The sequence below is a fragment of the Lipomyces chichibuensis genome (genome assembly GCF_038497645.1).
Source record: "Lipomyces chichibuensis strain CBS 12929 unplaced genomic scaffold V1513scaffold_28, whole genome shotgun sequence".
NCBI lineage: Eukaryota > Fungi > Ascomycota > Lipomycetes > Lipomycetales > Lipomycetaceae > Lipomyces > Lipomyces chichibuensis.
The window spans coordinates 43,934-69,961 of record NW_027117480.1 but is presented as its reverse complement, the minus strand read 5'-3'; the positions used below and the strand labels follow the sequence as shown (position 1 = coordinate 69,961).

Sequence of the window (26,028 nt, the reverse complement as noted above, 5' to 3'; positions counted from 1 at the left end):
CACTGAGGGAGCATCTCATACGTTATCATCGGAACACAAAGGTAGGCAATCGGGTTAGGGTCTCTGTTTCCTAAATAGGTTAAGGGTAACAGCTTGAGATCAAAGACTCGCCTTAGGCTGCAGTTGGATGTTGTCTATCGTGTAAATATATATAGTGATATATTTTAAAGAAGTCTACTGAAAGGTCCTTTGTATTAGCGGACCGACGGCGGTTGCCATTGTTGGGCCTACCCAGCTCGACAGTCTTCTCGCCCCCTAAAAGCCAGGTAAGAGATTTGGTCACAAAATACAATACACTAGCAAAGTAATTCGCCCTTAATATTTCTCATGCAGTCACTCCTAGAACGAATTTGAACATCTTTGCTGCAATGCCATGTATATATTGTACAATCCATAATATCAGTCGATCAAATCTGAATATCTACGATGCAGTTCGTTGCCTATCTCTCTGGTTAGATTCCTTCCGTAAATTATCGACGAACGTAGCTACTGACTTCCGCTTCTTTGTACTAATACTGGAATCACTCATTGGGCTCGTCTCATCAATATCCATAGCCTCACCAGCTCCATCTTCAGCACTCGGCGTATCCTTTCCTGAATCCTTTCCGCTAGGCGCCATCAACTGTTTATTAACCATCTCAACCGTTCGATTATATTCCTTAATGTCTTTACTTTCTTGAACGGCTTTCTCGCGAACTTTCCTTGCCTCGTTATTCAAATCCTCAATGGTTTCAGCGCAACGACTTGCCCACGTGTCAATTACACTCTTCAGTCGGGAAATGTCTGGCTTGTCGACCACATCTCGTCCCGCGATTACCGCCGATACGTGAACTAATTCCTCTCGAGTGTCGAGTGTTGCAGATATCAGATTTGCATAGATACACGATACCACCAATGAGGCCAACGCTCTCATGTCCGGTAACGAGAGTTCAGACAACAATGTCGAATACGGCAACGTGTGCGATTCGCTCGCCAACGATATTAACGATAATTGCTTGAGCTTTATAGTTTGTGCGTCCGTGAGAGCTGGCATCGAGGATTGGTTCGCGATGTAGTCTTGCCAAGTGCCAGATGCGAACAGGCGGAGGAGCTCGATGTACTTCTTCGTCTGGTCTCCTTCTCGGAGATGTTGCGTCAGTGCTGGAGAATGTAGGAGATACGCGAATGTGAAGAGATCTGGTGCCGATGTCGCCCGAGTGACGAAGTCCACGGCAGCTGCGGGGGAGTTGACGAGAGAGAGAAGAGCGTAGATCGGATGTTGTTGCTGCATTATCGTTGTCCGCGAAGAACTGGAGTACTAGTGATATCAATCAATCTCTATCTAACAATAATGGATTGGTATATCGTAATTGATGACGGAGAGTATATCAAATACATTAGAACTCTCACTAAGTACCCTATTCCATATCCAAACCTTAATCGAAAATGTATAGAATTTTCATCCGATCGCGACATATATGCCTAGAATACTACAAACTCGCAACTCTTCGTCTTCGTCAACGGTTCCATTAATCAAAGGCTGAAGAATCAATCAAATTGTGGTTGCTTTCTCTATCATTTCGGTGATTAAGGGTAATAGACCACTCATAAGTGACCTGGACGCGAGACGGTTTCCACTAGAAGATTATTCACAATGCGTGCTGCGACCGTGTTATTAAGGCGATCGGCCTGGAAAGGTACTTTATTAGTCGATTCTACTTAGCCATTCGCAGATTGCTGATGCGGTTCCTACTATAGGTCCAAATATTGTGCCACTCCCCATCTCCAGAGCCAAATCCGAGGGCATACCAGTCCAGACCGCTGCTCGATCATGCACGGTTCTTCCATCATTTGTCGGTCTGACGTTTCAAGTTCACAATGGCATAGAGTTTTTTGCGTTTAAGGTTACCGAAGAGATGGTTGGATTTAAGCTAGGTGAATTCGTGCCGACTAGAAAGCGTTTCTCGTTCAAGAGTGAGAATAAGTAAGACATCAGATCGTTGACGCGAATGGAATACAATATCTAGTATGACAGCAGTAACGCGGAGGTGGTACTGACGCATCAGGAATTGTCGAGGATTTGTATATATATTATAGTGGGCATGGTATTTGGGAATTTGTTCATATTTCGACTTAGAATCTTGGAGTTAGCAATGCATACTATTTGAACATATAGACTTCTTCACACATGCACCACTGTTGAATATTTTGTGGAGTCGAGTCTCAAGTACGTAAAAAAAGAGATTGGCAATTATGGCATTTTTCTATTAAGGATTGGTATTACGTTGTTAAGCTGGTCTCTTAATAAGTCTTATGCTGTTGTATCTTACTGTGTCAAGATAGACCGACGTCTTAGGATAGTCAGTGTTCAAATAATAACTTGTACACTGGACTCGCAGATGTACTGTTTTAAGTCCTATTTCATTACAATAATTATTGCTTCTTAAATTGTCGCCTTGTTGGCAGTGGCATAGTAACGAATCCATGTTGTACCAAACACGCTTATTACTCACTCAAATCGTGCGGCGTGAAAAAAATCACTAAATTGTTTACAAGCCATTACGGTCCAATTCCGAACTTCATATTCTCGCCCCTCATCACGACAACTTATCAATTGAGATTTCACTTGTTACCCTTACTAGCTAGATTCCATAACAGTACAGTATGTCGCCAAACCCTGTGACCCTTCATCTCCGTGCCGAATCGAAGCCACTTGAGCATCGATCTGCCCTGACGCCTACTACTGCGAAGCAGCTCATCGATGCTGGATTTAATGTCATAATTGAGCGCTCTAGTCAGCGCGTGTTTGACGACGCTGAGTTCGAAGCGTAAGATACTTTCGTTAGATATATAGTAATCGAGAGAATGTGGCTAATTTGGATATAGCATCGGTGCTCCTCTTGTCAACGAATTCAGCTGGCCATCAGCACCCAAGGACGAATTAATTATTGGTCTGAAGGAGCTTCCCGAGGAATCTTTTCCCCTTGTGCACGAGCACATTCAGTTTGCTCACTGCTACAAGAACCAAGGTGGCTGGAAAGATGTCTTGAGCCGATACCACAACGGCAACGGTACCCTGTACGACATTGAGTTCTTGACGGACGATCAAGGTCGTCGAGTCGCCGCCTTCGGCTTCCATGCTGGATTTGCTGGGGCGGCTATAGGATTGCTGAACTGGGCGTGGCAACTTGAGCACGAGGAGCCGCTGTCTGAGGTTGAGTGGTACCCTAACGAGGCTGCGCTTGTTGAGGACGTGAAGAAGGCTGTTGAGAGCGCTGTTTCGCGAACTGGCGTGAAGCTCCCCTCTGTTCTCGTCATTGGCGCGCTCGGCCGATGTGGCTCTGGTGCGGTGGATCTCATCCGCAAAGTCGGTTTGCCGGAGAAGAATATCATCAAGTGGGATATGGCTGAGACGGCGAAGGGCGGCCCGTTCGAGGAAATTGTGCAATCCGACGTCTTTATCAACTGCATTTATCTCTCCAAGCAGATCCCTCCGTTTGTCACTATGGAGACTCTGAACACCTCGGAGCGTAAGCTCTCGGTCATTGTCGATGTCTCAGCAGATACCACGAACCCGTTCAACCCTGTGCCTGTTTACACCGTCGCCACGACATTCAAGGAGCCAACTGTGCCAGTGGAACTAGAGAATGGACCCAGGCTCTCGGTTATCTCGATCGATCATCTCCCGAGCATGTTGCCTCGTGAGGCCAGCGAAGCGTTCTCCGCCGCGTTATTGCCCTCGCTGTTGGAGCTTCCTGATCGCGAGAATGCTAGAGTTTGGAAGGAGGCCAAGGAGTTGTACAATTACCACGTTGCGCGGTTGTGAGCTGCTTGATTTGATGCGGTAACTGGGTATTTGAGTTTGCAAAAGCGTTTGTTATTGTTATTGGTGGGTTGTAGAGTAAAATTAGCAAGGATGTGTCTAGACGCTTTTCTATTTCTAATAGAATTTGCTAGTAAGCGTAACATGAACACATAAAACATGCGAAGTAATACAAACAAAACTACCACTAGCATACCAAAGAAAGTAACGACATAAAAGAAACGGCGTTATTATGCTAATTTTGGTTTTCCACTATAGCCAGCCCGCTAGTACATCACAGCCTAGAGTGCCAACTCATAGTATACCATAAACGTCCATGACATAATAATGATTACAGGAAATACTCCGACCTCTGACTCCGTTGCGGCATAAGCCGTGTGTCATCATTAACTGCATTGAATATGACAAATTCGGGTTTCAAATTGTCGTCGCTGAGCCTCATGATACTTGCGACGTTACCGCACCTGTAGCAGTAATTTGGCGCTGACCAGACTGTGACGACAGATTTTTGATCAAAGTGGTATTTGAAACCTTCTTGGACTAGTTGATGCGCTCGGGCAACTAATTGCAAACCGTTGACGTGATTGAACTAAACATTGTCAGCCTCTGCCACGAGATGAATGGAAGCGGTCGGAGCATACCTCTGCGGCAACCTTCGCTCCGAAAATCCAGCCAGCGCCTCTAGGTGAGACACCCCATGTATCAACGTCATCCGGATCCGACCACACCAGATCGCAAAACGCACCCTCCTGTGGAATCTCCTGCGCACGCGCGACAACGCGTATCTGATCCAGCGTGCGGATCTCTGGACTTAGGCCGCCATGTACGCACAGAACCCGGCCGTCGATAATGGCTGCGAGCGCTAAAAAGTCGAAAACTTGGCAGCAATACTGCCACACGCTTGCACCGCCATATTTGTTGTGGCATTCCTCTGTTAAATTATTAGATGCTGTGAAAGGCAGAAGGAAGCGAAGTACATGCCATAAAACCCGTAGACTTGTGTAATTTGTCGGGACTCGTGATTACCGCGGACAAGTGTTAATCGCTGCGGATACCTGCTCAGATTAGCAACTTTGAGATGGCAATTGCCAGAGCTGCGGTTGATAACAACTTACTTGGCTTTCAGGCACATCAACAAAGTGAATGTCTCTAAACTGAAATACCCTCGGTCAACGAAATCGCCCTACAGTGAATTAGTATCTACTTCATAGCATGTAAAATTCCTGGCATACCAAAAAGACGTAGTTGACGCTGTCGGGTAGGCCACCTCCTACTCTGAATAGCTCCAACAAATCGTGAAATTGACCGTGAATATCTGCCGATCGTGTGAGAATCAACTCAAATAAAATCTATCGGCCAGTACTCTGATCCGACATGTAACGTACCACTATATTGATGTTAGCAAAATCACGTCACGCTGAGCATAGGGACAGTACTTACCCACAAACTGTCACCGGTGTGCTGACTGGCTGTATATTCGACTCTACATCGCCATTAGCCGTCTCAATTTCCAGTTACCACTTTGCCAAAGACGCGAGTCCCGGCATTCCATTTATAATAAACCCGAAATGTGTCGAGTAACGACATACCCTCCATTAGTAATTCCTTCACCATCTCGCATAATTGCTTCATCTCATTCTCGGGAAGATATTGGCATTTCTTGGTAATCTCCAGCCATTCGTCTGGACCTCGCGCCATTGTGACTTTGTTTTATACAGGAAAATGTGGTAAGCTCCCTTGAGTGGTGATATTATCTAGCGGTGACGTATGCAAGGCCGCGTGCGCAAATTGCGATGTGCTAATAGGCAGAATCTACGGTTCTGTACCACTGTAGAAAATTTCGGAGCTAATCTGCGGTCAATTGTTATAATCTGCGCGTGAGATACAGGATGGTAGGTTGCCGGTGAGTTGCTTATACATATATAATAGACCGCCCAGTCGTTGGGTTGTTCGATGAGTGTTTGTCCCGCTGTTCAAGCCTGATTCGAGTGTTAGCCCTTACCCACACTTGCTCACATCATGACGCCAATCATAGGAAGTTTGCTGTCAATGAGCATCGGCCAAACGAGTTTTCTGAAGGAGAGATCTGAGTGATCGATATCTATTAGATCAATTTGACCGGGGGATATGCTAAGCCCCTGGTTCTGTGAAGAATTAACACATTCGAGGGTACCTGACTGATATTCATGGCAACCAGAAAGATTCTCATTGCACGGCCGCAAGCCACTGAGCCATCGTCAAGTCCTCAGCCTGAATCATCAGCGCCAAGTAAATCCGGAGCTCCAAGCAGATCAGCATCGGCAACAAGGGGCGGTCGATCTCGGACAGGATCAGTTACTACCGGTCAAGTTCAGCAGCAACACAGGGTAGATGCGAACGTGAAAACGAAGTTCGTGATTAGGAGATTACCGCCGTTATATTCCGAAGCCGAGTTTAAAGCTGCGACGGCAGAGTACATTAATTCGAAAACTGTAGAGTGGAGTTACTACGTTCAGGGGAAAGTGCATAGGAGGTAGGATATGGTATAGGAATGGTAATGAAACGGTCTGACTAACGGCGAAATAGTAAATCTACGCCAACGACATATTCACGAGCATACGCGAAATTTAAGGATGTGGAGTCGTTAATTGCCTTTAACAAAGCATTTGGAGGAAAGGTTGTGAAAGATACCAAAGGCATCGAGAGTGCGATGCAAATCGAGTTCGCTCCCTACGAGAAGATTCCGAAAACAAAAGTCAAGAAAGACGCAAGACAGGATACAATAGATAATGGTTAGCATGTTGGTGGATAAGGAAAAGATGCGTGCTGATAGTTTTGCAGATCCCGAATTTCTTGCCTTTCAAGAGTCGCTGACGGCACCGCCACTGCCTGCCGCACCTCCAGTTCCTTCGTCTGAGTCCGGAGAAGGTTCCGCCGCCGGAGTACGGACGACACCATTAATTGAATATCTCCGAACGATGAAGTTGGTTAAGAAATCGAGCGGCGGGTCCGCGTCAAGTTCAGGCAAGAAGGAGAAAGAGAAAGGGAAGAAGGAAAGGAAGAAACGGGAACGGGAAAAGAGTAAGAAGAATAAGGGGTCGGAGAAAGGAGCAGAAAAGGATAAGCCTGGTGCTGCAGCAGATGCTCCCGTTAATTCCGCGTCTCCTCAACCGGGACCTGCAGAGTCCAGTGGTGTCGCTTCGTCAAGTGCCGAGAAGGATAATGCTGGTAAAGATAGTAGGCATCGGAGTCGCGGTGGCCGAGACAAGAAAAGGAAGGACCGACAATCTCAACAGTCTGTGCCGGCCCCTAAACCGAAGATCTTGACCCCGCAGTCTTCGGCAGCCGCCGTCCAAAACGTGTCGGTCCAGCCTACATCAAGCCGGCCACCAGTTCCTGTGCCTCTGGTACTTCCAGCACCAGCGGCTACTCTTCCTCAAATGACGGCTAGGACACAATCCCAGCAAGCTTCGAAGGACCCCAACCCTGCAGGCACAGGACCGCCTAGTGGGCCCGTGAGCGAGGTATCTGGTAATGAAAAGTCGCAGTCGCGGCATCGGAGAGGAGGGGGCGGCCGGGGTGGAAAGGCAGACGGTAAGAGCAGTAAGCTGTCTAACAGTGGGATTACAGCTGCTCCAACAGAACGCGGGAGTGCCACAACGCCAGGGCTTGGCGGACCTAGTGGAGGAAGTGGACGAGGTGGACGAAGTAGTCATCGGGGTGGTAGGCGGCATCATGGAGGTAATCGTGGCAATAACGACGGTGCCTCGGGTGGTGGTCCAACATCGACTTCATGAGATCCTTCATGCCAGAGATAATGTTCAAATGGTGTATTGGCGCATACCTGATTGTCGCATCTTGTGTGTGTGTGAGTGTTTAAGATCAGTGCTGTAGCTGGACATGCAATTTAAATTTGCTATGCATTGGCTTATTTATTAATATTCTCGGATATGCGACGATTAGTCGATTGCATTGTAGATATGTTTTGTAATATATATATTTTATTGTTAGTTTATGTGGAGGACGGGTATAAACCTTGCGTTTCGAGAGTTGCGTATTTTGGGCCACGCAAGCCTAGTGCGGGTTAGGGTCTGCATCATCCCGGGCTAACCCAATACAAGATGAATATTGTGGCGGTGCCTAGGAGGCAGTGGGGCTGTGCCGGGTCGCCTCTGCTTTCCATATAATGTCTCGTTCAAATCACCACTTCTTCAACAGGAGGTCTTCTCTTTCCGATCTGCCGTCCTACGCATAGGTGCAAGCGTACAATGTCTGCTGCTGAATACCACAACCAGAAGTCGGGTGTAGGTGCTGTTTCTATTTTTCAACAATTATGCGCATAATATTCTGACACTATCTATTAGTATGACAACTACGGTCCTCCTCCCGGCCCACCACCCCCGGGACAAGGCTCGTCTGACAGAGGCTTCGCGAACTCGTATCCGCAGCAGCCACAGCAAGCTTACGGAGGACAGTACTACCAGGGCGGTGGATATCCCCAACAAGGGTCGCAATATATGGGACAGGGACAGCAGGGCGGATATTATCCTCCACAGCAGCAGCAAGGTGGCTACTATCCTCCCCCGCAGCAGGGCGGATACCCTCCTCAAGGTGGCCCAGTCTACGTCCAGCAGCCGCAGCAAAAGGACGATAACATGGATTGCTTGATGGGATGTTGCGCCGCGCTGTGCGTCTGCTGTGCGCTCGACGCCTTATGCTAGACGGTCAATCAACCGTCTTGCGGAGTAATGGGAATAGTAATGAAAATTAGGCCACGATGTAATTTTGATATTTTGTTGAGGACGCATATTTTGTACATTTGTTCTTATCTATTTCATATATGCGAAGTTGTAATGCCACTTTTGCCTTTTGATTTGTTCAATTTGGTTGAGTTCTGTAACAATAGCTGTTTTTTATGCTCATGTTCGTTAATACATACGGGCGTTCCATATGTAAATTTTTGATAGACACTCCTTATTTTGATAGACACACACCTATAAATATAAATATACATCAGCGTATGTGGTTTTCAGCAAAGTGCGCCTTTTTTCGAAAACGTGTTCGTACTCAATTAGGGTTGTGACTTGTGATCTGCTTTCATCGCTTGCGAACCGGCACTAAGCCAGCATTAGATTGCCCCTCGAGAGCTATCCATAAGCCTAGTGTTTGGACAGTCATCAATTATTTACATATAAGGTGTTGATATTTCCGCCATGTCACACCTTACTACGCCGGCGGTTGTCATGGGTAAGTGCGATTGTTCTTTTCAAGTGCCGTATTTGCAGGAATAACACGGATGTTGCGGTTGGTTTGAGATAATGACATCCATGGGATGATCGTGATTGTATGGATGATACTAATCAGTTTCGACTTATGTATAGACAAGTATGCGAATTATTTAAGATAGTTAGCCATTGCCAAGGACAATCGGATGCAATTGGGGGAACACGTAATGGTGATTTTATCGTGTAATCATTACTAACATTGTGCGCAGCGGTACCGGTCTGACAAAGCTCGGCTTTGCTGGTAACGACTCACCATCCTTCATTTTTCCTACAGTTATTGCGACTCGTCAGGCATCTGCTTCGGGATCTGGGCGTCCGCCACCACCGTCAAAGCCGTCGTTTATGACAGGCGCTGGTGGTATTTCATCGGCGGGCGGCCATCTATCGCAAAAGCGAGGAACAGAGGATTTGGATTTTTTCATCGGTGACGAGGCACTCAGCGCTGCCAGTGGTCCCGGTATGTAAAAATTCCGTCGAATATGGCAATGATCGTTGGTTGTTGATAATGGATAGGCTACGGATTGAACTATCCCATCCGCCACGGCCAAATCGAGAACTGGGATCATATGGAACGTTTCTGGGAAAACTCGATCTTCAAGTACCTCCGCTGTGAGCCCGAGGACCACTACTTCCTACTGACTGAGCCGCCGCTCAATCCGCCCGAAAATCGTGAGCTGACAGCCGAAATCATGTTCGAGTCGTTTAATTGTGCTGGTCTGTACATCGCTGTGCAAGCAGTGCTTGCCCTTGCTGCCTCGTGGACGTCGAGTAAAGTCCAGGACCGATCGCTTACTGGTACTGTTATTGATAGTGGTGATGGTGTTACTCATGTTATTCCTGTCGCTGAGGGATACGTTATTGCGTCGGCTATAAAAAATATCCCCATTGCGGGTCGAGATATTACCTATTTCGTGCAGAGTTTATTGCGAGACCGAAATGAGCCTGATTCCAGTTTGAGAACGGCGGAGAAGATTAAAGAGGCGTGTAGCGTTATTATATTCAGCTGTATGGGATAGGTTATTAACGGATGTAGGAATTTTGCTATGTGTGCCCGGATATCGTTAAAGAGTTCAACAGGTTTGACCGAGAACCTGAGCGTTTCCAAAAGTACCTCGTTGACCAAGGTCTCGACAAGAAGGTCTCTGTCGATGTCGGTTACGAACGTTTTCTTGCGCCCGAGATCTTCTTTAATCCCGAAATCGCCTCTTCTGACTTCTTGACGCCACTTCCGGAAGTAGTCGACACTGTAATCCAGACGAGTCCCATCGACGTGCGTCGTGGGTTGTACAAGAATATCGTCTTGTCCGGCGGTTCAACTATGTTCCGAGACTTTGGCCGCAGACTCCAGCGAGACATTAAGCATTTAGTGGACGCGCGTATTCATCGGAGCGAAGAGCTTTCTGGCGCACGATCGGGAGGTGTCGACGTGCAGGTTATCAGTCATAAGAAACAGAGAAACGCAGTTTGGTTTGGTGGCTCCTTGCTCGCGCAGACTGTGTGTCCACCATTTCGCACTTTGAACTTATATTGCATACTAACCAAGTTTGTCTAGGCTGAATTCCGAAGCTATTGCCACACGAAGCAAGATTACGACGAATACGGTCCGGGAATTGTTCGAAATTTCTCGCTATTCAATGTACCTTAAATGGCGAATAAAGTGGGAATGCCGAGTATGTGAAGTATGTATGTTTTGTCATAGACGGAATGATGAATAAAATTTGATGTAACGATAAGCTTTGATTGCTTGGAATTTATGAGGTATTGTAGAACGAGTACTATTCGTCAAGAAGTAGTCTATGTACAAGAAAATGCCGGTGAATTCCATAGAGAATTATAATTGCATATATACACCAGACAACCAATCGCTACCAAACAGAAACTGGAACCAAATCGAATATCTCATACATTCGTAAATCAGACCATGGTATTATTGTACAACATCACATCGCGCCTTGCTGTTGCTTTTGCATTTCCTACGTTCGTGTTAGCCACCTCACCAGTTCCGCAAGATAGATAAAATAACAAAAAATTTAGTCGTACAGTTCCGATTACTTTGATAGTCTGAAAAAATTTGCTGATGCATCGGTCAACGCAGTTCGATTCGCCCTTGTTGAGGTCGCCGTCGGAGTAATAGTTCGGGATGCACTTCTCGAGGCAAACAAGTGAGGCCCTGCACAACCTCGTTAGTTCGTTTTCTCCAACACAAGAAATTCTGCCAGTCTTAGATATCTGGATCACAGGGATGCTACGGCACAGTGAAGAGGGAAATGTGGCAACGGCCTTACCTGTCCTTCATTTGCTGAATCATTAGCATTTCACCTTTGATGCCGTTGATTTTGTTTTCGTCATACCCCGTAGCGGGAGGACGGCCCATTCCAAGGAAAGACATATTTTATAAATATAGCTAATTGAATAAAATTGAGGCTAATGGGTGCCGAACGTAAGTGAGTAAATATGTGGTGAATGTGTAGAGATTCAGTTCGTGACAGCGAAAAAATATAATTTTCGCGATGCCGGAAAAGTGCTCGGGCGTTGAGATTTCGGTTTGTGACGTACTCCAACATTTTGTTATAAGTATCAGCAGAAGGACAATGAGCAAAGGATATACATAAAGTTCAATTATGGACAGCTAGACACATAGAAGACTAAGAGTAAAAGTGGTATGCTTTTTATTCTTAATATTTTGTCACACGACGTTGGCCTAGGTATACTGGGATCCTAATGATGAGATCACGTCAAGGCAGACGTACATTATTTGTTCATATGTGCCATTCCAAAAGTGACCTAAAATATAGCTAATCTTCTCTCTGAGCTATTCTCCGTATTCCGTTGGCGAATGTAGTTGTGTGCCGATGATAATTTGGAAACTAACGATGTGCTAGATCAATTTCAAAGCATGGCCATGTGCTTGTATCCAAGTATACGGAATATAACCTGCCACTCAGCAGCAAGCCGGACATTCTCCAGCATAGCGACTTCCCTCACTTCCCAGTCGTCATCCCACAACTCGTCCGCAAAAGGTACAAAATTGCCTTCGTTGCGACCAGCCCACAATGTGAATGCAGATTTTAGAGGCCGAAAAGAAGCATTGCTAGCGTCCGAGAGGGAGATGTACCCCGTTATATCGGATGAGCCTTTATATCAACGAATTTCAGATATACGGAACAAGTACGATCATATGTCTGCTGAGGAACTTGCGGCGTTAGATGTTCATCCTCACACTGGTGTTGGTGGGAGGAAGTTGACAGTGCGTGGCCGGATTATGACGATTAGAGCGCAGGGGAATAGGCTTTTGTTTCTGGATATTGCGCAGGAGGAGTGTAAGATCCAGGCTATTTATCGACTGAATTCGATACCTGCGCTGGACGATGAGCGGTTTAGAAAGTCGTGGGAGTGGCTACGTCGAGGAGATTTCGTGTGTTAGTATTGTCCACAAGAGCATACAGGAAATATTTGCTAATTTGGATAAGCTGTTACAGGAATAGTGAGCCGAACGCGAACCGGCGAGTTGTCTGTCCGCGCGACTTCAGAGATCAAGTTGTTGTCGCCATGTTTGCATCCGATCCCACTCACTCTCTCTAGCGAACAAACTCGATCGCACAATCGCACAGTCAACCTTCTCGTGCATTCCGCAGCTCGTGACATTCTTCGTGCACGGGCATTCGTGCTGACATATCTCCGCACTTTCTTCTCTGCACGCGACTTTCTCGAAGTGCAAACGCCCATCCTATCTGACGTGGCTGGCGGTGCAGCAGCCCGTCCATTCGTCACCCACGCGAGTGTCCTTGGTGCTGGTGCAGACTCCTCATCCCTTCTCGAACTCCGAATCGCTCCCGAACTCTGGCTTAAAAGGCTCATCATCTCTGGCTTTGATCGTATTTTTGAGATCGGACAAGTGTTCCGGAATGAAGGCATCGATGCAACTCATAACCCCGAATTCACAACGTGCGAGTTTTACCAAGCGTTTGCAAGTTTAAACGATTTGATCTCGCTTACAGAGGAACTACTTTCCGGACTTGTCCAATCTGCAATTGAGAAAGTTCCAGCCATTAAGACGAATATCCACGAGAAGGGCATGAAATTTGATGCTCCATTTTTGCGTGTTGACTTTATTTCGACGCTGGAAGAATGCGTTGGCATGACATTTCCCGATTTTGTGTTAAACTCATCTGTAAATTCAGAAGACGCGAAGCAATATTTGGAGCGACTGTTTGCCATTAAAGGTATACCGATCCCAAACCCAGGGACCGTCGCCCGCATGCTCGATAAACTCTGCGACTACTACATTGGTCCTATTCTCGGCAGTGCTAAAACACCCGTTTTTTTAATGAACTTTCCGGAAGTTTTGTCACCACTTGCGAAGTCTGCAAAGGCGGATGGGAAGGACTACAGAATTGCGCGAAGATTCGAGTTATATGTTGCCGGCAGGGAACTCGTGAATGCTTACGAGGAGGAAAATTCCCCATTTACTCAACGACGGAAATTCGAATTGCAACTGCGTGATCGCGAGGTCGATGCCGAGGCACATGCGACGGATGAGGGTTACCTTGCAAGTATGGCGTGGGGGCTTCCGCCGACTGGTGGGTGGGGCATCGGTATTGATCGGTTGGTTATGTTTTTGACAGGTGCAGAGCGAATCAGCGATGTGCTAGCGTTTGGCGGGATTAAGGGAGTCGTGGGACAAGAGTGACGGTCTTCCTCTCTGATGTTGTAGATAGATTGTTCAGTTGTAGGTAGTTGGAAATAGTTTGTACTGACAGGCATTAGATATTTTAAATGGGTCATACCAAAAATTTACGAGAAGAATATACACAATAGAAAGATGACTGTACAAAAACAAACATGTATACAACCTTCTCAAAAATGAGCCCAAAAAATACCAGATACTTACTATACAAAATTAAACCACAATGCAGTGACAAACTCCCTATCATAACAATAACGACGCAAAAAGACGAATGCAACAAAAGCAATGCACTAAATTACCACGTGGGCCTGCTATTAACGGAGCCAGAATTATTATTGTCGCTCTTGAAGTCCCATAATGATCGGCCGTTACGACGACTGAATACTTGTGATGCGAACAAATTACCGACGCCGGTTCCAAACGTGTTTGAGTTACCGTTCGACGCCTGAATTGGTCTAGTTGGGGTTCCGGATGCATCCAAGTCGCCTGAGTTAAAACTGCCAGAGCGCCGGCGGGTGCCAATCGGTGGCTGCACTGTAGCTGCCTGAATCTGCCCCACGGGGCCACTTGGTCCTGAAGTCGAACTACGCTTCGAGAATGAGAAGAGATTGACGAAACGGCGACCAGGAGTGCGCGGCTCGTCCGAATTCAACAAGATCACGTCGTCCGCGTCAGACGCGAGAGGTGCTGGCGGCGTGGGCACGCCATTCTCCTGGCTGTCCTTTTTTCGGCCAATACTGCCAATATTTCCGATTGACGCGATGCCTCCGACTCCACCGAACATCAATCGACGATTGGGTGACCGCTTGGTAATACTGAAGTTACTGGATGCACTGCTCTTGGTGGAGAGTTGATGCAAATCCATTTGCGCGTTGTCGTCAGAATCGTCGGCAGACGCATTCAGGACGCGGATCAGATTAGATCCCCCAGGCGGCGGTGAGGTCGGGCTGAGAATGTCATGAGTGCTGCTACCACCACCACTGCTATTGCTATGAGTAATACTGAGGCTCTCTAGCAGCGGCGAAGAATCGGCAAGAGAGGGCGGAGACGGCAGCGTCGAGGTGTTTTTCAGACCACTAGCGACCGGAAAGAATGGTGCACCAGAAATATATCCGGCCGACGTCGGCGGACCAGACGATGAGTGGGACGATGACATTGGTCGGGGGGACGACGGTGGAGGAGAAGGTGATGAGAGTAAGAGGGGACCAGTTGAATTGCTGGGACTCGATGGTTGATTCAGAGCTGACAGAAACATGAAATTGGCATCTACAGACAGTTCCGAACCTTCTGTTATAGACCTTGTGTGTACAATGTCGATATCATCGTCCTTTAGAGTGTCCGGTAGATCCTGTGGCAAATCATCGGTGACGAACAGATTTGACGGAAGGAGCATGTCGACAGAAGGACTGATAGGACCACCATTCGTAAGCAAATCTTCTGAAGTTGAAATATCCAATGCATCCAACGGCGCAGAGAAGAAATTTGTTGGCGCATTCATCGAGAACGGAATAAGCGGTAGCGACCCACTCGAAGTGTTGTTCCCATCTGAGCTCGCGCTCGTGGGTGACACACTCTGTCTCATACCACCGGCATGCAATTGGTTGAACTGGAGATCGTTGAAGGTAGACGCATCTGGAAACCTCGGGTCGTGCAATGGATACGACATAATCGGTGCGGATACCGGCTGGCGACCTTTGTTTCGAGTGCGGTTTCTCCGCCTCGCTGATTTCGACGCATCGACAGGCGAGACGGCACTCTGCATGAAAGTGGCCAATGCTTCCTGAGCTTTTCGGAATTTCTCCTCGGCATCACGATATTGCTGGAAAACATCAAGGTACCGAAGCTCCAGCGACTTTTGAACTTCCTGCCATGCCTTCTCCAACTTCATGTCCTCCGCATCCTCGGCATGCAGCAACTTTGCAAACGCATTTTCACTAGAATCACCAGTGTGCGGATTTTTTTCAATCTCAGCCTTCTTAACTTTTGCAATTAAACCTCGTATCTCGTCTTCCAGCTCAGCTACATCTTTGTGGCCTTGATGCAACACCTCGCGGTTCTGCCGTGCTTTCTCTTTTGTATCGTTTTCTAGCTCCTCAGTTAACTTCTCAATGCTAATTTTTCGCTCATCAGCCTGTCTCCGCTCCGTTTCCCATTTTACAAAATCATTTGCGATCTTTTCAATCACCTCTGTTTTATGTTTTACGGCTCTCTCAACTTTTGACTTTTGGGAATCAAGATTGCGTTTCGATTCCTCTAGAGCCTTTGTTTCACTTCGTAACTGCGATCGGACCGCGTCCTCCTCTTTTCGCTTTTCCCTAAGCATCTCCAATTCAGCTTGCAGCGTTGCCTCAGCAGTGGCGTATTCTTCTTCCGCATGTGCATGTTGAGCGATAATTTCGATTATTTCGGACCGAATTTGTTCTAATTCCGCAGCGAGGGATTCGATCGTGTATGGCTGAGTTGCAGCCGTGAATGACGACGAATCGCTTCGGTCGCGGCTTGTCGGTGACGAATGGCGGTTGGATCGACTACCGCGCTTAAATTGGGTGTGAACGGCAGGAGGATCGGATTTCTTGCCATGAAGCGTACTTTCGCTAGAGTGTGATATATCTAGAGATCACAATCGCATCAGCTTCGCTTCTCCCTTGACGGATCATCTCACCAGAGAACATACGCTTATCAGGAGAATCTGGCGATTCTCCGGGAATGGGTTGGATGTTAGTTAACACTAAATCTTCAGACTTTCGCCGTGTGCGCAGACGAATGAGTTGCCCGGCGGCGGAATAGTGGTTCGAGTTTACCTGCCCACTGTATTAGCAAGAGGGAATCCACAGCCTGCACCTTCGAGATTCAAGTTTGAAGGCCATAGTGGCAAAATACAAAATATGGAAGGTTATATGATGTACAGTTATCGTAGATGTGACATTAGTGTACGGAGAGAACATACCGCTAGGACTCTCACGCCGTAGACCTGATCCGGATTGAGGCCAGTGATCGTAACCGTTGTTTCGCGCTTTTCACTCTCGCCAACTAAAAATAGATGTCAGAGAACGTATTCATAAAAGGGATCAAGGGATCACGACGGCGTTGAGACAACGACATGCAGTGGATTGTTGACAGATGAAAGCAGTCAAAAATTTTCTGGGCAAGAAGGACACTCACCATTCTGGCCGTTCATTTGGATGACATGCTTTGCTACACTCGTCGCACGGTCTGGCAGAGACCAATGGAGTGTGACGGAGTCGGATGTGACTGAATCTAGACAGACATGTGGAGGCGAGGGGATGTCGATACCTAGCAGCTGGACAAGTGTGGGAATTGGAATTTGCAGTAGTTGCGTGGCGCGACGTAGGAGCCAGAGCAGGGAGATAACTGTCGCCACGAGTGAGAGCAGCATGGCGGCCAGTTAACACGCTTGCACGGCGAGACCAGAGAGAGCAGGCGACGTTGTAGTTGCGGGTTTCGGGATGACGATGGTCCAGTAGTGACGGGACGAAGGGCAACACGAACGTTGGTTTTTAGGCCTACGGACTCTCGGACAGAAGATGACTCAGGATCCTCCACAGAATTATGTCAGCTCTTTGACAGCAGAAGAATTCAAACTGCGCTTTTTCAAAAAGAACATTTTTACAGAACCCCACTGCAGTTTCGGAATTTCCGGCAGTATTTCGCATTTTGACTGCGGCGTTTTGTTGAGGTTTGAAAAATTGTTTTTGTTCCTTTCAATTAACTAGTGCCTTTCCCCAGACAAGCCAAGCTCCCCATCAAAATCGTTCACTGGTTCTTTGAGACGACAAAATTCTGTCAATCTCACCACCGGTGCGCAAATCCTGACATATCGGGTATTGCTTCGCAATGCAATACGTCGGTCGTGCTATTGGAAGCGTCTCCAAAACATGGAATTCGATTAATCCAGCGACATTAACCGGTGCGATCGACGTGATCGTCATTGAGCAGGAGAATGGTCCGTCTTTGATACTCAACGTTGTTCGGTTAGATGTTTTGTCGTTGGTGTAATACTGACGATTGATAGGCGATCTTGCGTGTTCTCCCTTCCATATTCGATTTGGCAAATTCGCATTGCTTCAACCGTCGCAGAAGAAGGTATGATTTAGGATTGATTTGTAGCTGATTACTGTGCTCATTAAAACGTAAGGTCGATTTCTCGGTCAATGGCAAGAAAGCTGACTTTGCCATGAAACTCGGCGATGGAGGCGAAGCTTTCTTCGTTTTCGAGACCGATAACGATGTTCCGTCAGATCTTCTGACATCCCCTATTCTCTCGCCTTCATCTTCCGCGGCATCATCGCCAGCTTCTGTCAATTCTAGTCCGGCCAATCTCCAGGAGCCAGAATATCTTGATCTTTCCAACGGACCACGAACATTAAATGCCTCCGGGCCACATATCCCGTCGGATTCCCGGAGCGAGAGTAACATTCCGCCACCACTGCCTCATGTAGACTTTAAAGAGCAATCTCTGGGCAGGCCGATCGCGTTTGCCTTTCCTCAAAAGGCTGATACCACACCCGTTACGATGAGCACTACACCGGATTCACTCTTGTCAACGTCGCCGGCCAGCGACAGCGGTGAGCACGTACGATACGCATCTGGCGAAGGGCAGCGGCCTCGTGCATCCTCATATGATAATTGGCCATCTATAGAACTTTCTCGGGCATTGCTCAATAATTTAAAAGCCGACGATATAGAAAGCTCTAATGCGGTGAATCTCAGCCACGGATCGACACCATTCCTAAGACCACGCAGTCCGCCATTAAGTCGTGACCAGGCGATTCAGAGAGCCAAGGAGCTCAGCCGGAAGCTTAGTGTGAGTAGAATTCCTACAACTGTGACAGATAGCGGTGATTTAGTGCTGGACATGCGTGGGTATAAAGCAGGCGACGAGGAAACTGCGCGTGCAGAGTCAATGGCACGGAAAATTTTGTCTGAAGAACTTGCGATTAATACCGAAATTGCGTCTTTAATCGCGCCGGACGAGCATGGAAACTTGTGGATATATGCAAGTGAAGAGGCGAGGGACAAGGCTATCCAGAGACCTGGGTCGATGGAGTTTGACTATGAACCGGATGAGTCCATGAGCATTAGTGGGCGAACGTCGCCAAAGCCAGAAGCACCAGCTTCACAACTGTCGACTCCGCCGTCGACGCCGCCACCGCATACTGCGACTGCCATAGCAATGTCTGATGGGAGCAAAGACCAAAGGAATTACGTCAAGACCCTGCGACTAACATCCGATCAACTTAAGGATCTCAATCTCGTACCAGGTGTGAATCCGGTATCGTTCAGCGTGAATGGCGGCAGGGCAGTGTGTACGGCGCGGATGTTCTACTGGCGCTACGATTCCCCGATCGTGATTTCGGATATCGATGGCACGATTACCAAATCCGACGCTCTTGGCCACGTCCTAACCATGCTCGGCCGCGACTGGACGCACGCTGGCGTTGCAAAACTGTTCACGGATATTGCGAACAATGGGTACAATCTCATGTACCTGACCTCGAGATCCGTCGGCCAGGCCGATTCGACGAGGCATTATCTGAGAGGCATCGAGCAGGGAGTGTACAAGCTCCCAGACGGTCCGGTCATTCTGTCGCCTGACCGCACAATCGCGGCGTTACGACGGGAAGTGATTTACCGTAAGCCAGAGGTATTCAAGATGGCTTGTCTCCGTGATATCCACAGTTTATTTGGGGTCAGAGAATATACGCCATTCTACGCAGGTTTCGGCAATCGAATCACAGATGCTCTATCCTACCGTTCCGTGGGAGTTCCTTCATCTCGGATTTTCACTATCAATTCTAATGCAGACGTGCATATGGAGTTGTTAGAATTGGCAGGCTATAAAAGCTCGTACGTGCATATGACCGATCTCGTTGACCATTTTTTCCCACCCGTGTCAGTGCAGGTAGGAGACGAACGGTTTACGGACGTGAATTTTTGGAGGGAGCCGGTGCCTGAGATTTCTGATTCGGATGAGGACGAGGGTGACAGTGCTACGCGGTCGAATGGGTTGGGGTCTGGAGGCAGTCGGAGCCAAGGGTCGCTGGATGACGAAGAGGAAGATGATTATTACGATGATGAGGACGAGGAAGAGGAGGACGAAGATGAGTTAGAAGTCGAAGCGGGTCAGGATGGTGAGGTTGGATATACGGACAAATGAGGTTGGATATACGGCTGATGAAGATGACGATATCATGGATGAAAGCCAGAGTGTTAGGCGTTGTATTAGAACACGCGTTGCTAATTCTTGATTATTGTATTAATTACTCGGATAATGGAGCATGGGCCTGTTTGATTGATATGGACTCGTTACGTTACGGTGTAAGAGGGACATCTGAATTTGCATGTATTAGACATGATTGATTCGCATAATAGTGTAACGCATATTAAAGAAAAAACATTTATCTGTAATAACCCCCTTACCAACTGGCGAACAAATTAGGACAACATAGCGACCATCAGTCTCTCAAAGTCACCGGACGTCTCGCCCTTGACTCTTGCAATCAAATCCTTTCCGTACACATTTTTGTACGCCTGCTTCATGTGCACGAGCATAACCGGATCCCAGTGGTACCGGACAACACGCTCAATAATTAGTTTATCCTTCGTACCAAAACCAGCCATACAATTCTCCAACATTTCGGCATAACAAGTCGGTTTGTTCACGGCGCATTTAACGATATACGCCAACGCCTTTTTCATGTGTCCCGAAAACTCGCTATCAATAACCTGAACCAATTTCTTGCTATAGCGCGCATAATACTGGTCCGCCACAGCCCTCAAGTGCGCATCCGACCGACTCGCGAGAATCGAACACACGAGTAACTCATCTGTACCCACCCGACCTTGCGTGGCAAGGTATAAGTCCTGCACGTCATTGTTGACTTTATTGGGGTCGACGGGGATCCATTCTTCCATTCGCGAAGCATTCAAGACGATTTCGAAAAGCCTTTTGGTCGACATTGACAAATCGTCCGCAATGTCTTTCTCGAGCGGTCTGCCGTGTCGCTGCCGGTATATCCCCTTCAATGTGTTCAAATCGGCGTTGGTCCGGCTCAACACGACGTCGTTCAACATACACTCGTTCGTGCCCGCGCCGTCCAGCGCGTGATGCACATTCTCGACATCAGCGCCGAGCGGGCCAGCCACGATCTGCAACAACGCTTCCCGGAGATTTCCAGATGTTTCCTTGTCGATAACGTGGCGCAGGCTTTTACCCCTCACGTTCTCGAACGCGGGTTTGAGGATCTCGATCTCGGCTGGGGTTTTCTTCGCGAGAACCTTGATGAGGGTTTTCTCGTCAGTACCGAAGCCTTTTGTCGCTTTTATGATGTCTTGGACGTCGGGCGCAGGATTGTAATGTGGCGCTTGGGCGTGGTAGTCATTCTGTATGGGCGGAATGAATTGCGGTGTCGGCGCTGACGAAGGATGGGTTGCTTGGTTGAAGGGTTGCGACGGGTACGTCGGCGGAGGGTACAATTGTTGCTGACTGGGCTGTTGCTGATATCCCTGTTGCGGTTGTTGCGGGTAATATGCCTGTTGTTGCGGATACTGAGGCGAATATCCTTGCTGCACCTGCTGTTGGTAGCCTTGTGGGGGATACGGCTGCTGGGGCTGGTAATTATATCCTGGTTGCTGCTGCTGTTGCTGCTGTTGCTGCTGCTGGTAAGGATGTCCCTGCTGCATATTCTGATTGTTATCGTAGTAGTAATTATTATTGTAGGACATGGCGGATAGACGGGATTGTCGCGTCGTATTATACCTGGACCGGGGGAGGGCGGGGGTGATTGCTTCGCCTCGGTAAGAGATATGATGCCATTGTATTTTGTAGGTTTTATGGAGAATGATGGCTGTGCCTGGCGGAGTCTGCGGGGCTGTGCTGTGAATGGGGCTTAGCGGGCTGACATCACCATATTAAAGAGGCTTGTAGTTTTAGTTACTTGAGCAACTTCAAAATCTTAGCTTATTCACTAACAACTGATTAGACTACCGAGACTCCAACTGTTTCAGAGATAATCCGATTCCGCATACGGATTCATCATAAACAACAATTACGCGACGCTTCCTACTTCAACAAAACTGACCCGTGAAATCCGTGTCCAACGATCTTGTCAGTAGGCATTGTCGCCCGACACAGCTCATTCATCGTCTTCGCGTCCAATATAACAAGCATACTCCGATTCTTCAACCCGTCAAGCACAACCGTCAATAGCACACCGTCATCCTCCTCCTTCCCTTTCGGATCCGCGACAAAAAGTGCTTCAGAAGGCGAACAAGCATTTTCAGACCAGAATGTCGTTTCGAGAGTGTCGATATCCAATTTGATGAGTTTGTCAAAGAAGGACGAATTGCCGTCCATGTTAATGCCGTAGACGTACCTTTGTTTCGTGAGAGATTTGGCAGGGTTAATTGTTGGAAGCTCGATGTTGTCCAGATTCTGCGCGCTCTGTGCTTCTAAGACCGCGACGCCATGTTTCGTGGTTGTCGAGACGCTTGGTAATCTCCAACGCGTGTATCTTGGAGCCTCATCAGGATCGAACACACCAGTCGCAGTATCACTTCTCAAAGCTTCAACCGTGAGGTCCCACAAAATTCCATGATCTTTATACTGTGACAGATCAAGAACTATATCATCACCATCGTCGTACGCATTTATTGTATGAAAACAGAAGAACGGATCGGACTTGAACACTTTGATCTTCGAGTTGTCGTGTCGGGCAGAGCCATCTCGCGGGATAACGATCCATTCTGTGTTGGAATTGGGGCTCCATGTTCTGTCGATGGAATCTAGTGCATTGCGGTTCCATAAAACTGAGAGACCCCTGTATTTAAAATTGGCTTGCCATAGACAGAGGACGATATATTTCTTCGTCAGGAAGAACGAATGAATGTACACCGCTCGAGAGACAGGGATCACTGCGTGAATCGTCATTGTGCGGGTGCGATCAAGACTGAATACTGTGTAGGACATGTTCTTTCCAAAGTTGAGCACGTAATTGAACTCGATTCCCTCGTCGAAACATGAATGCGCCGCGCTAACGGGGCCATTTAGAAGCGCTTTTTCGATATCATCGGATTTCATGGCACTCCAGTTAAACCTCTCTTCTGGTTCTAATGTTTCGTTATTTAAACGCAAAAGCTGATTCGCGTCAGTCTTGACCACGAGTTCGGAATCACCGGACATGGTAGATGGGAACTTTGGGTTGATTGTCACCGAGATGTTTCTTGCCGTCACATCGTCGCTACGATCGAATTTAGTGAAGAACTTGGCGAACTTGGTCTTGCATGGATCTCTGTACGCGAAACTCGCTTATTATCCGTCAGTATCAATGAAAAAGTGTGAGATCGCCGGAAGACATACTGGTCACGGGCGAGCCGTTGTGTTTGTCGATTTCTGCCTTTAATGCGTCGGATCCGGATTTCGAGCGATACATGACCCTGCCATTGGGACAAACTGGGGATGGAGGGGACACGTCGAATTTGTGGAACTGAGCGAATCCGTCGAACCAGTGGTATACTTTGAAGCATTGGCCGGGTTGGTTAGTTAGCGGGACGGTGTACGAACCCGGTCCTGTACGAAATAATGAGCCACTGTCGAGTTAGCACATCATCCCGCATTGACAACCATAAACGGGGAAAGACTAAGAGTTTGTTTCACATACTGGACATATGACGGAATTTTTCCTGCTATATCTAGAGAAATCGGCGTTATTGTATCCTCGAGATCGCCGAAACCAGCGGCATTAGGCCAATTATTGACGTGTGTTGTAGGCTCTTCAACAGCCATCATTCTTGATAGCTACCTGTGAAAATGAGCGATATTGGGGAAACTTTTATTGGAAGTCTCAGAAGACAGGCGACTGCAATGGAATTATATATACTCCTCATTCAGCGGACAAATTCCAGTGGGGAGAGGTGGGACACGGGCGATCCTCATCATATCATCCAGTCCCGTCGCAACGATAACTGTCCGATACCGCAGGCATAGACATCGAAATAGAATGCGTGGAGCTTAAATCGCATTGTGGAGTCAAGCGTGAATGAGGAGGAAACAAAACGGACCTCATCAACGTTCGGGGCATAGTCTGGTCGACTCGCCGGTTGAGCCGCACATATGACGTCACTGATGACCACTTCGCGGATCAAAACCCGAGTGAGCGAGATTCTAAAAGTGCAACCACTCTACTCTGGGAATGTGCGGGTCCACAGGTACCGGGCACCAGGTTAGGTTTCGCCCCAGCCAAATCTTTGCGTTCGTAGAGTGTAGAATTATTATATTTCAACATAAGCTAAGCAATGAAACAAGGCATCATTCAGGCTGTCACACACTAAGCAACTATCTATGGTTCAAGCCAACAAATTCTGGAGCAAATTAAATGTGCCTAGGTCATTCCACGGTGATTTGGGATTACTTCAAATCGGCCCACACCGGCGTCTTGGCAACGAATTCTTTCCAGGTTGTCAACGGTTCATCTAAGATCTATAGAAGGAGTTAGTTTTGGGCAAAAGTAGACTAACTGTGATCTGGAATCAAATAATGGTTCTGTGCTAATAGAGACCTACCGATTGGCTTTCCGTCAAAGATTCATTTCCGAAATAACCAAACTCTGGCATCAATTGCATGTTTTGCAGCATTTCATCCTGTATAGCTTCCGACATCCCGGCTGATGCAAGAATACCCTTGAAAACGGCCGCCGGAAGTTCAGAGAACTTGGCGCCCTGCGACGATTCCGGCTTGACAGCTTTGAAGTCGTCGACAATCTGCTCAGGCGTATAGTAGTCGGTAGCTCCAAAGAAGCGTTTTCCTAATGATTTATCTCGGTTGAGCAATATGCCCTTAACGAACTTGCCAGTATCAGCTGCGGTGTCGAGCAATGGTATGGGTGATGTGCCCGGTATGGGGAGTCCCAGCATGAATTGTTTCGCCGCTGGATTCAACCTCATCATCCCGCCAGGGATATTGGACATATAAAATCCAGGCAAGAAGAAGGAGGCAGGAATGCCTATCTGGCGAATGTACTCCTCGACGGTAGCTTTTGAATCAAAATGCAAAACTTTGTCGAGCTTTCCACCAGAGACTATGGGAGAGTCAGGAAATCATCTTAATCGAAGCGGTCAATGAGGGGACAACAACATACGTTTTGTAACATTTAGCAGGCTGCTCCAAACCAAGTGCTGAACATCGAGCTCCTGTTACAAATTATGTTAGCAGAAATCGAGAGTGAGGTTTACTGATGTACCTTTGAGATGTCTGCCACATTTTTTCCCTGTTGAATTTCCGCATCCGCATTCATCTTTTCCCAGAAGTTCGTCACCACAAAGACCGCATATGCTCCCTTCAAAGCTGATCGTAGAGAGTCTTTATCGTCCATGTCGGCCTAATCGACCTGGTCAGATAATGCACAATAATCGGAAGAAAAAAAAATAGTGAGCGTACCACCACGCATTCGACACCTTTCGCCGTCAGATTTTGAGCGCTCGGCTTCGAAGGATCTCTAGTCACTGCTCGAATGGAGAACTGTGCTTCAGCTTTGCGATCGCCAAGGATCGAGTTGATGACAGAGCCACCTTGGAGACCAGTTGCTCCGAAAACGACAAGGATTTTTTTTGAAGCCATGGTAGTGTTGTTTTTGGTATGTTCTTGAAATTGGTGGAATATGATCTTTGTAGTACGTGGCTCTACTTTATATGTTGAATGACAGGTAAGTTAGTAGTAGTTTACCTTGCTTGGCAATCTGACACAGTTTGTTCCCTTGTTCTTCCTTGCTCTGCTGATCCTTGCTGACTGATCGTATCCCGGTGACTATCCCACCTCGTATCCCCGAGCCCGAACGATTTATCATCACTTCTATGAGTTGTTCGAAGTACAATAATAATGGTTTGTATTAGTTGTCGATTACTACTAAAGGCAGAGAACCGGCATGTCAAAGCGCCGACAAGCCGACAAGCGTCACCCAAATGGGAAATCGGAGCCGAGCAATGCCCGATGGCTTAAACTGATTTGTAATGCTATTCTTATACGGACATTATTAATATTATTATTATTACCACGAATCTACATTCACCTGCGGATACTTCTTAGCTACCTACCCGGATCATCTATTGATTAAGCAATAATATATTCGCATTTCGGGCCAATTATCTATCCGCTGTGCTTCGTAATGACCGGAGTTTATCTTTCCGGTTGATATATCTCCAACTCATTCTTGGGTATTAGTAATAAAGTCCGGTCCTATTAATTAATTGATTTAGCTCGG

The 26,028-nt window shown here is 47.4% G+C and overlaps 14 protein-coding genes across 14 annotated transcripts; 7 read left to right on the top strand and 7 right to left on the bottom strand.

Moving 5' to 3' along the window:
• Positions 1 to 135: 135 nt before the first annotated feature.
• V1513DRAFT_448893 (uncharacterized protein) lies at positions 136 to 1,351 on the bottom strand. Its single transcript, XM_066898593.1, has 2 exons — positions 495 to 1,351; positions 136 to 440 (listed from the first exon to the last, which is right to left on the bottom strand). The coding sequence occupies exons 1-2, from the start codon at positions 1,268 to 1,270 to the stop codon at positions 422 to 424; spliced, it is 795 nt and encodes a 264-aa protein (XP_066752270.1). The 5' UTR covers positions 1,271 to 1,351; the 3' UTR covers positions 136 to 421.
• Positions 1,352 to 1,633: 282 nt separating this feature from the next.
• On the top strand, positions 1,634 to 1,967 carry V1513DRAFT_382417 (mitochondrial 37S ribosomal protein uS19m; the record flags this gene model as incomplete). The annotated part of the gene is made up of 2 exons (XM_066895108.1): positions 1,634 to 1,676; positions 1,738 to 1,967. The coding sequence occupies 2 exons, from the start codon at positions 1,634 to 1,636 to the stop codon at positions 1,965 to 1,967; spliced, it is 273 nt and encodes a 90-aa protein (XP_066752269.1).
• Positions 1,968 to 2,531: 564 nt separating this feature from the next.
• Positions 2,532 to 3,966, top strand: V1513DRAFT_402842 (uncharacterized protein). Its single transcript, XM_066895544.1, has 2 exons — positions 2,532 to 2,807; positions 2,866 to 3,966. The coding sequence occupies exons 1-2, from the start codon at positions 2,644 to 2,646 to the stop codon at positions 3,803 to 3,805; spliced, it is 1,104 nt and encodes a 367-aa protein (XP_066752268.1). The 5' UTR covers positions 2,532 to 2,643; the 3' UTR covers positions 3,806 to 3,966.
• On the bottom strand, positions 3,891 to 5,744 carry V1513DRAFT_448886 (Metallo-dependent phosphatase-like protein). The gene is made up of 7 exons (XM_066898592.1): positions 5,392 to 5,744; positions 5,247 to 5,285; positions 5,035 to 5,117; positions 4,918 to 4,985; positions 4,784 to 4,857; positions 4,444 to 4,733; positions 3,891 to 4,391 (listed from the first exon to the last, which is right to left on the bottom strand). Exons 1-7 carry the CDS (start codon positions 5,498 to 5,500, stop codon positions 4,134 to 4,136), a joined length of 921 nt encoding a protein of 306 aa, XP_066752267.1. The 5' UTR covers positions 5,501 to 5,744; the 3' UTR covers positions 3,891 to 4,133.
• Positions 5,745 to 5,988: 244 nt separating this feature from the next.
• Positions 5,989 to 6,578, top strand: V1513DRAFT_382272 (Smg-4/UPF3 family-domain-containing protein; the record flags this gene model as incomplete). Its single annotated transcript, XM_066895102.1, has 2 exons — positions 5,989 to 6,314; positions 6,368 to 6,578. The coding sequence occupies 2 exons, from the start codon at positions 5,989 to 5,991 to the stop codon at positions 6,576 to 6,578; spliced, it is 537 nt and encodes a 178-aa protein (XP_066752266.1).
• A 1,415-nt stretch (positions 6,579 to 7,993) lies between these two features.
• On the top strand, positions 7,994 to 8,802 carry V1513DRAFT_448881 (uncharacterized protein). The gene has a single exon (XM_066898591.1). It carries the CDS (start codon positions 8,299 to 8,301, stop codon positions 8,500 to 8,502), a length of 204 nt encoding a protein of 67 aa, XP_066752265.1. The 5' UTR covers positions 7,994 to 8,298; the 3' UTR covers positions 8,503 to 8,802.
• Positions 8,803 to 8,826: 24 nt separating this feature from the next.
• On the top strand, positions 8,827 to 10,921 carry V1513DRAFT_448879 (actin family). Its single transcript, XM_066898590.1, has 5 exons — positions 8,827 to 9,032; positions 9,276 to 9,523; positions 9,580 to 10,046; positions 10,100 to 10,561; positions 10,619 to 10,921. The coding sequence occupies exons 1-5, from the start codon at positions 8,995 to 8,997 to the stop codon at positions 10,709 to 10,711; spliced, it is 1,308 nt and encodes a 435-aa protein (XP_066752264.1). The 5' UTR covers positions 8,827 to 8,994; the 3' UTR covers positions 10,712 to 10,921.
• Positions 10,821 to 11,642, bottom strand: V1513DRAFT_417726 (Tim10/DDP family zinc finger-domain-containing protein). The gene is made up of 3 exons (XM_066895876.1): positions 11,352 to 11,642; positions 11,107 to 11,236; positions 10,821 to 11,039 (listed from the first exon to the last, which is right to left on the bottom strand). The coding sequence occupies exons 1-3, from the start codon at positions 11,453 to 11,455 to the stop codon at positions 11,007 to 11,009; spliced, it is 267 nt and encodes an 88-aa protein (XP_066752263.1). The 5' UTR covers positions 11,456 to 11,642; the 3' UTR covers positions 10,821 to 11,006.
• Positions 11,643 to 12,328: 686 nt separating this feature from the next.
• V1513DRAFT_382333 (uncharacterized protein) lies at positions 12,329 to 13,756 on the top strand (the record flags this gene model as incomplete). Its single annotated transcript, XM_066895105.1, has 2 exons — positions 12,329 to 12,485; positions 12,537 to 13,756. 2 exons carry the CDS (start codon positions 12,329 to 12,331, stop codon positions 13,754 to 13,756), a joined length of 1,377 nt encoding a protein of 458 aa, XP_066752262.1.
• A 64-nt stretch (positions 13,757 to 13,820) lies between these two features.
• On the bottom strand, positions 13,821 to 17,281 carry V1513DRAFT_448868 (uncharacterized protein). Its single transcript, XM_066898589.1, has 4 exons — positions 16,916 to 17,281; positions 16,701 to 16,783; positions 16,428 to 16,554; positions 13,821 to 16,363 (listed from the first exon to the last, which is right to left on the bottom strand). Exons 1-4 carry the CDS (start codon positions 17,148 to 17,150, stop codon positions 14,049 to 14,051), a joined length of 2,760 nt encoding a protein of 919 aa, XP_066752261.1. The 5' UTR covers positions 17,151 to 17,281; the 3' UTR covers positions 13,821 to 14,048.
• A 221-nt stretch (positions 17,282 to 17,502) lies between these two features.
• V1513DRAFT_448863 (Lipin/Ned1/Smp2-domain-containing protein) lies at positions 17,503 to 20,182 on the top strand. The gene is made up of 3 exons (XM_066898588.1): positions 17,503 to 17,717; positions 17,787 to 17,857; positions 17,910 to 20,182. The coding sequence occupies exons 1-3, from the start codon at positions 17,609 to 17,611 to the stop codon at positions 19,929 to 19,931; spliced, it is 2,202 nt and encodes a 733-aa protein (XP_066752260.1). The 5' UTR covers positions 17,503 to 17,608; the 3' UTR covers positions 19,932 to 20,182.
• V1513DRAFT_448862 (uncharacterized protein) lies at positions 20,103 to 21,560 on the bottom strand. Its single transcript, XM_066898587.1, has one exon. The coding sequence runs from the start codon at positions 21,497 to 21,499 to the stop codon at positions 20,210 to 20,212; it is 1,290 nt and encodes a 429-aa protein (XP_066752259.1). The 5' UTR covers positions 21,500 to 21,560; the 3' UTR covers positions 20,103 to 20,209.
• A 136-nt stretch (positions 21,561 to 21,696) lies between these two features.
• Positions 21,697 to 23,762, bottom strand: V1513DRAFT_153525 (carotenoid oxygenase). Its single transcript, XM_066894239.1, has 3 exons — positions 23,434 to 23,762; positions 23,133 to 23,362; positions 21,697 to 23,080 (listed from the first exon to the last, which is right to left on the bottom strand). The coding sequence occupies exons 1-3, from the start codon at positions 23,559 to 23,561 to the stop codon at positions 21,837 to 21,839; spliced, it is 1,602 nt and encodes a 533-aa protein (XP_066752258.1). The 5' UTR covers positions 23,562 to 23,762; the 3' UTR covers positions 21,697 to 21,836.
• Positions 23,763 to 24,032: 270 nt separating this feature from the next.
• On the bottom strand, positions 24,033 to 25,688 carry V1513DRAFT_448857 (uncharacterized protein). Its single transcript, XM_066898586.1, has 5 exons — positions 25,209 to 25,688; positions 25,012 to 25,149; positions 24,910 to 24,961; positions 24,335 to 24,849; positions 24,033 to 24,251 (listed from the first exon to the last, which is right to left on the bottom strand). The coding sequence occupies exons 1-5, from the start codon at positions 25,386 to 25,388 to the stop codon at positions 24,180 to 24,182; spliced, it is 957 nt and encodes a 318-aa protein (XP_066752257.1). The 5' UTR covers positions 25,389 to 25,688; the 3' UTR covers positions 24,033 to 24,179.
• Between the last annotated feature and the right edge of the window lie 340 nt (positions 25,689 to 26,028).

What these genes read in the sequence shown, in the direction of transcription:
- V1513DRAFT_448893 (XM_066898593.1), bottom strand. Translation starts at nt 1,270, where the DNA reads ATGCAGCAACAACATCCGATCTACGCTCTTCTCTCTCTCGTCAACTCC.
- V1513DRAFT_402842 (XM_066895544.1), top strand. Translation starts at nt 2,644, where the DNA reads ATGTCGCCAAACCCTGTGACCCTTCATCTCCGTGCCGAATCGAAGCCA. An exon ending in GACGACGCTGAGTTCGAAGC is followed by an intron (nt 2,808 to 2,865) that starts GTAAGATACTTT and finishes ATTTGGATATAG; the next exon opens with CATCGGTGCTCCTCTTGTCA.
- V1513DRAFT_448886 (XM_066898592.1), bottom strand. Translation starts at nt 5,500, where the DNA reads ATGGCGCGAGGTCCAGACGAATGGCTGGAGATTACCAAGAAATGCCAA. An exon ending in GAAGGAATTACTAATGGAGG is followed by an intron (nt 5,286 to 5,391) that starts GTATGTCGTTAC and finishes ATGGCGATGTAG; the next exon opens with AGTCGAATATACAGCCAGTC. An exon ending in ACAAGTCTACGGGTTTTATG is followed by an intron (nt 4,734 to 4,783) that starts GCATGTACTTCG and finishes ATAATTTAACAG; the next exon opens with AGGAATGCCACAACAAATAT.
- V1513DRAFT_448881 (XM_066898591.1), top strand. Translation starts at nt 8,299, where the DNA reads ATGGGACAGGGACAGCAGGGCGGATATTATCCTCCACAGCAGCAGCAA.
- V1513DRAFT_448879 (XM_066898590.1), top strand. Translation starts at nt 8,995, where the DNA reads ATGTCACACCTTACTACGCCGGCGGTTGTCATGGGTAA. An exon ending in CCGGCGGTTGTCATGGGTAA is followed by an intron (nt 9,033 to 9,275) that starts GTGCGATTGTTC and finishes CATTGTGCGCAG; the next exon opens with CGGTACCGGTCTGACAAAGC. An exon ending in GCTCCTTGCTCGCGCAGACT is followed by an intron (nt 10,562 to 10,618) that starts GTGTGTCCACCA and finishes AAGTTTGTCTAG; the next exon opens with GCTGAATTCCGAAGCTATTG.
- V1513DRAFT_417726 (XM_066895876.1), bottom strand. Translation starts at nt 11,455, where the DNA reads ATGTCTTTCCTTGGAATGGGCCGTCCTCCCGCTACGGGGTATGACGAA. An exon ending in ATTCAGCAAATGAAGGACAG is followed by an intron (nt 11,237 to 11,351) that starts GTAAGGCCGTTG and finishes GAGGTTGTGCAG; the next exon opens with GGCCTCACTTGTTTGCCTCG. An exon ending in CTATCAAAGTAATCGGAACT is followed by an intron (nt 11,040 to 11,106) that starts GTACGACTAAAT and finishes ACACGAACGTAG; the next exon opens with GAAATGCAAAAGCAACAGCA.
- V1513DRAFT_448868 (XM_066898589.1), bottom strand. Translation starts at nt 17,150, where the DNA reads ATGCTGCTCTCACTCGTGGCGACAGTTATCTCCCTGCTCTGGCTCCTA. An exon ending in ACGGCGTGAGAGTCCTAGCG is followed by an intron (nt 16,555 to 16,700) that starts GTATGTTCTCTC and finishes TACAGTGGGCAG; the next exon opens with GTAAACTCGAACCACTATTC. An exon ending in GCCAGATTCTCCTGATAAGC is followed by an intron (nt 16,364 to 16,427) that starts GTATGTTCTCTG and finishes TGTGATCTCTAG; the next exon opens with ATATATCACACTCTAGCGAA.
- V1513DRAFT_448863 (XM_066898588.1), top strand. Translation starts at nt 17,609, where the DNA reads ATGCAATACGTCGGTCGTGCTATTGGAAGCGTCTCCAAAACATGGAAT. An exon ending in CGTCATTGAGCAGGAGAATG is followed by an intron (nt 17,718 to 17,786) that starts GTCCGTCTTTGA and finishes GACGATTGATAG; the next exon opens with GCGATCTTGCGTGTTCTCCC. An exon ending in TTCAACCGTCGCAGAAGAAG is followed by an intron (nt 17,858 to 17,909) that starts GTATGATTTAGG and finishes TTAAAACGTAAG; the next exon opens with GTCGATTTCTCGGTCAATGG.
- V1513DRAFT_448862 (XM_066898587.1), bottom strand. Translation starts at nt 21,499, where the DNA reads ATGTCCTACAATAATAATTACTACTACGATAACAATCAGAATATGCAG.
- V1513DRAFT_153525 (XM_066894239.1), bottom strand. Translation starts at nt 23,561, where the DNA reads ATGATGGCTGTTGAAGAGCCTACAACACACGTCAATAATTGGCCTAAT. An exon ending in AAAATTCCGTCATATGTCCA is followed by an intron (nt 23,363 to 23,433) that starts GTATGTGAAACA and finishes CTAACTCGACAG; the next exon opens with TGGCTCATTATTTCGTACAG. An exon ending in CAACGGCTCGCCCGTGACCA is followed by an intron (nt 23,081 to 23,132) that starts GTATGTCTTCCG and finishes ACGGATAATAAG; the next exon opens with CGAGTTTCGCGTACAGAGAT.
- V1513DRAFT_448857 (XM_066898586.1), bottom strand. Translation starts at nt 25,388, where the DNA reads ATGGCTTCAAAAAAAATCCTTGTCGTTTTCGGAGCAACTGGTCTCCAA. An exon ending in AAGGTGTCGAATGCGTGGTG is followed by an intron (nt 25,150 to 25,208) that starts GTACGCTCACTA and finishes CAGGTCGATTAG; the next exon opens with GCCGACATGGACGATAAAGA. An exon ending in ATGTGGCAGACATCTCAAAG is followed by an intron (nt 24,962 to 25,011) that starts GTACATCAGTAA and finishes AATTTGTAACAG; the next exon opens with GAGCTCGATGTTCAGCACTT.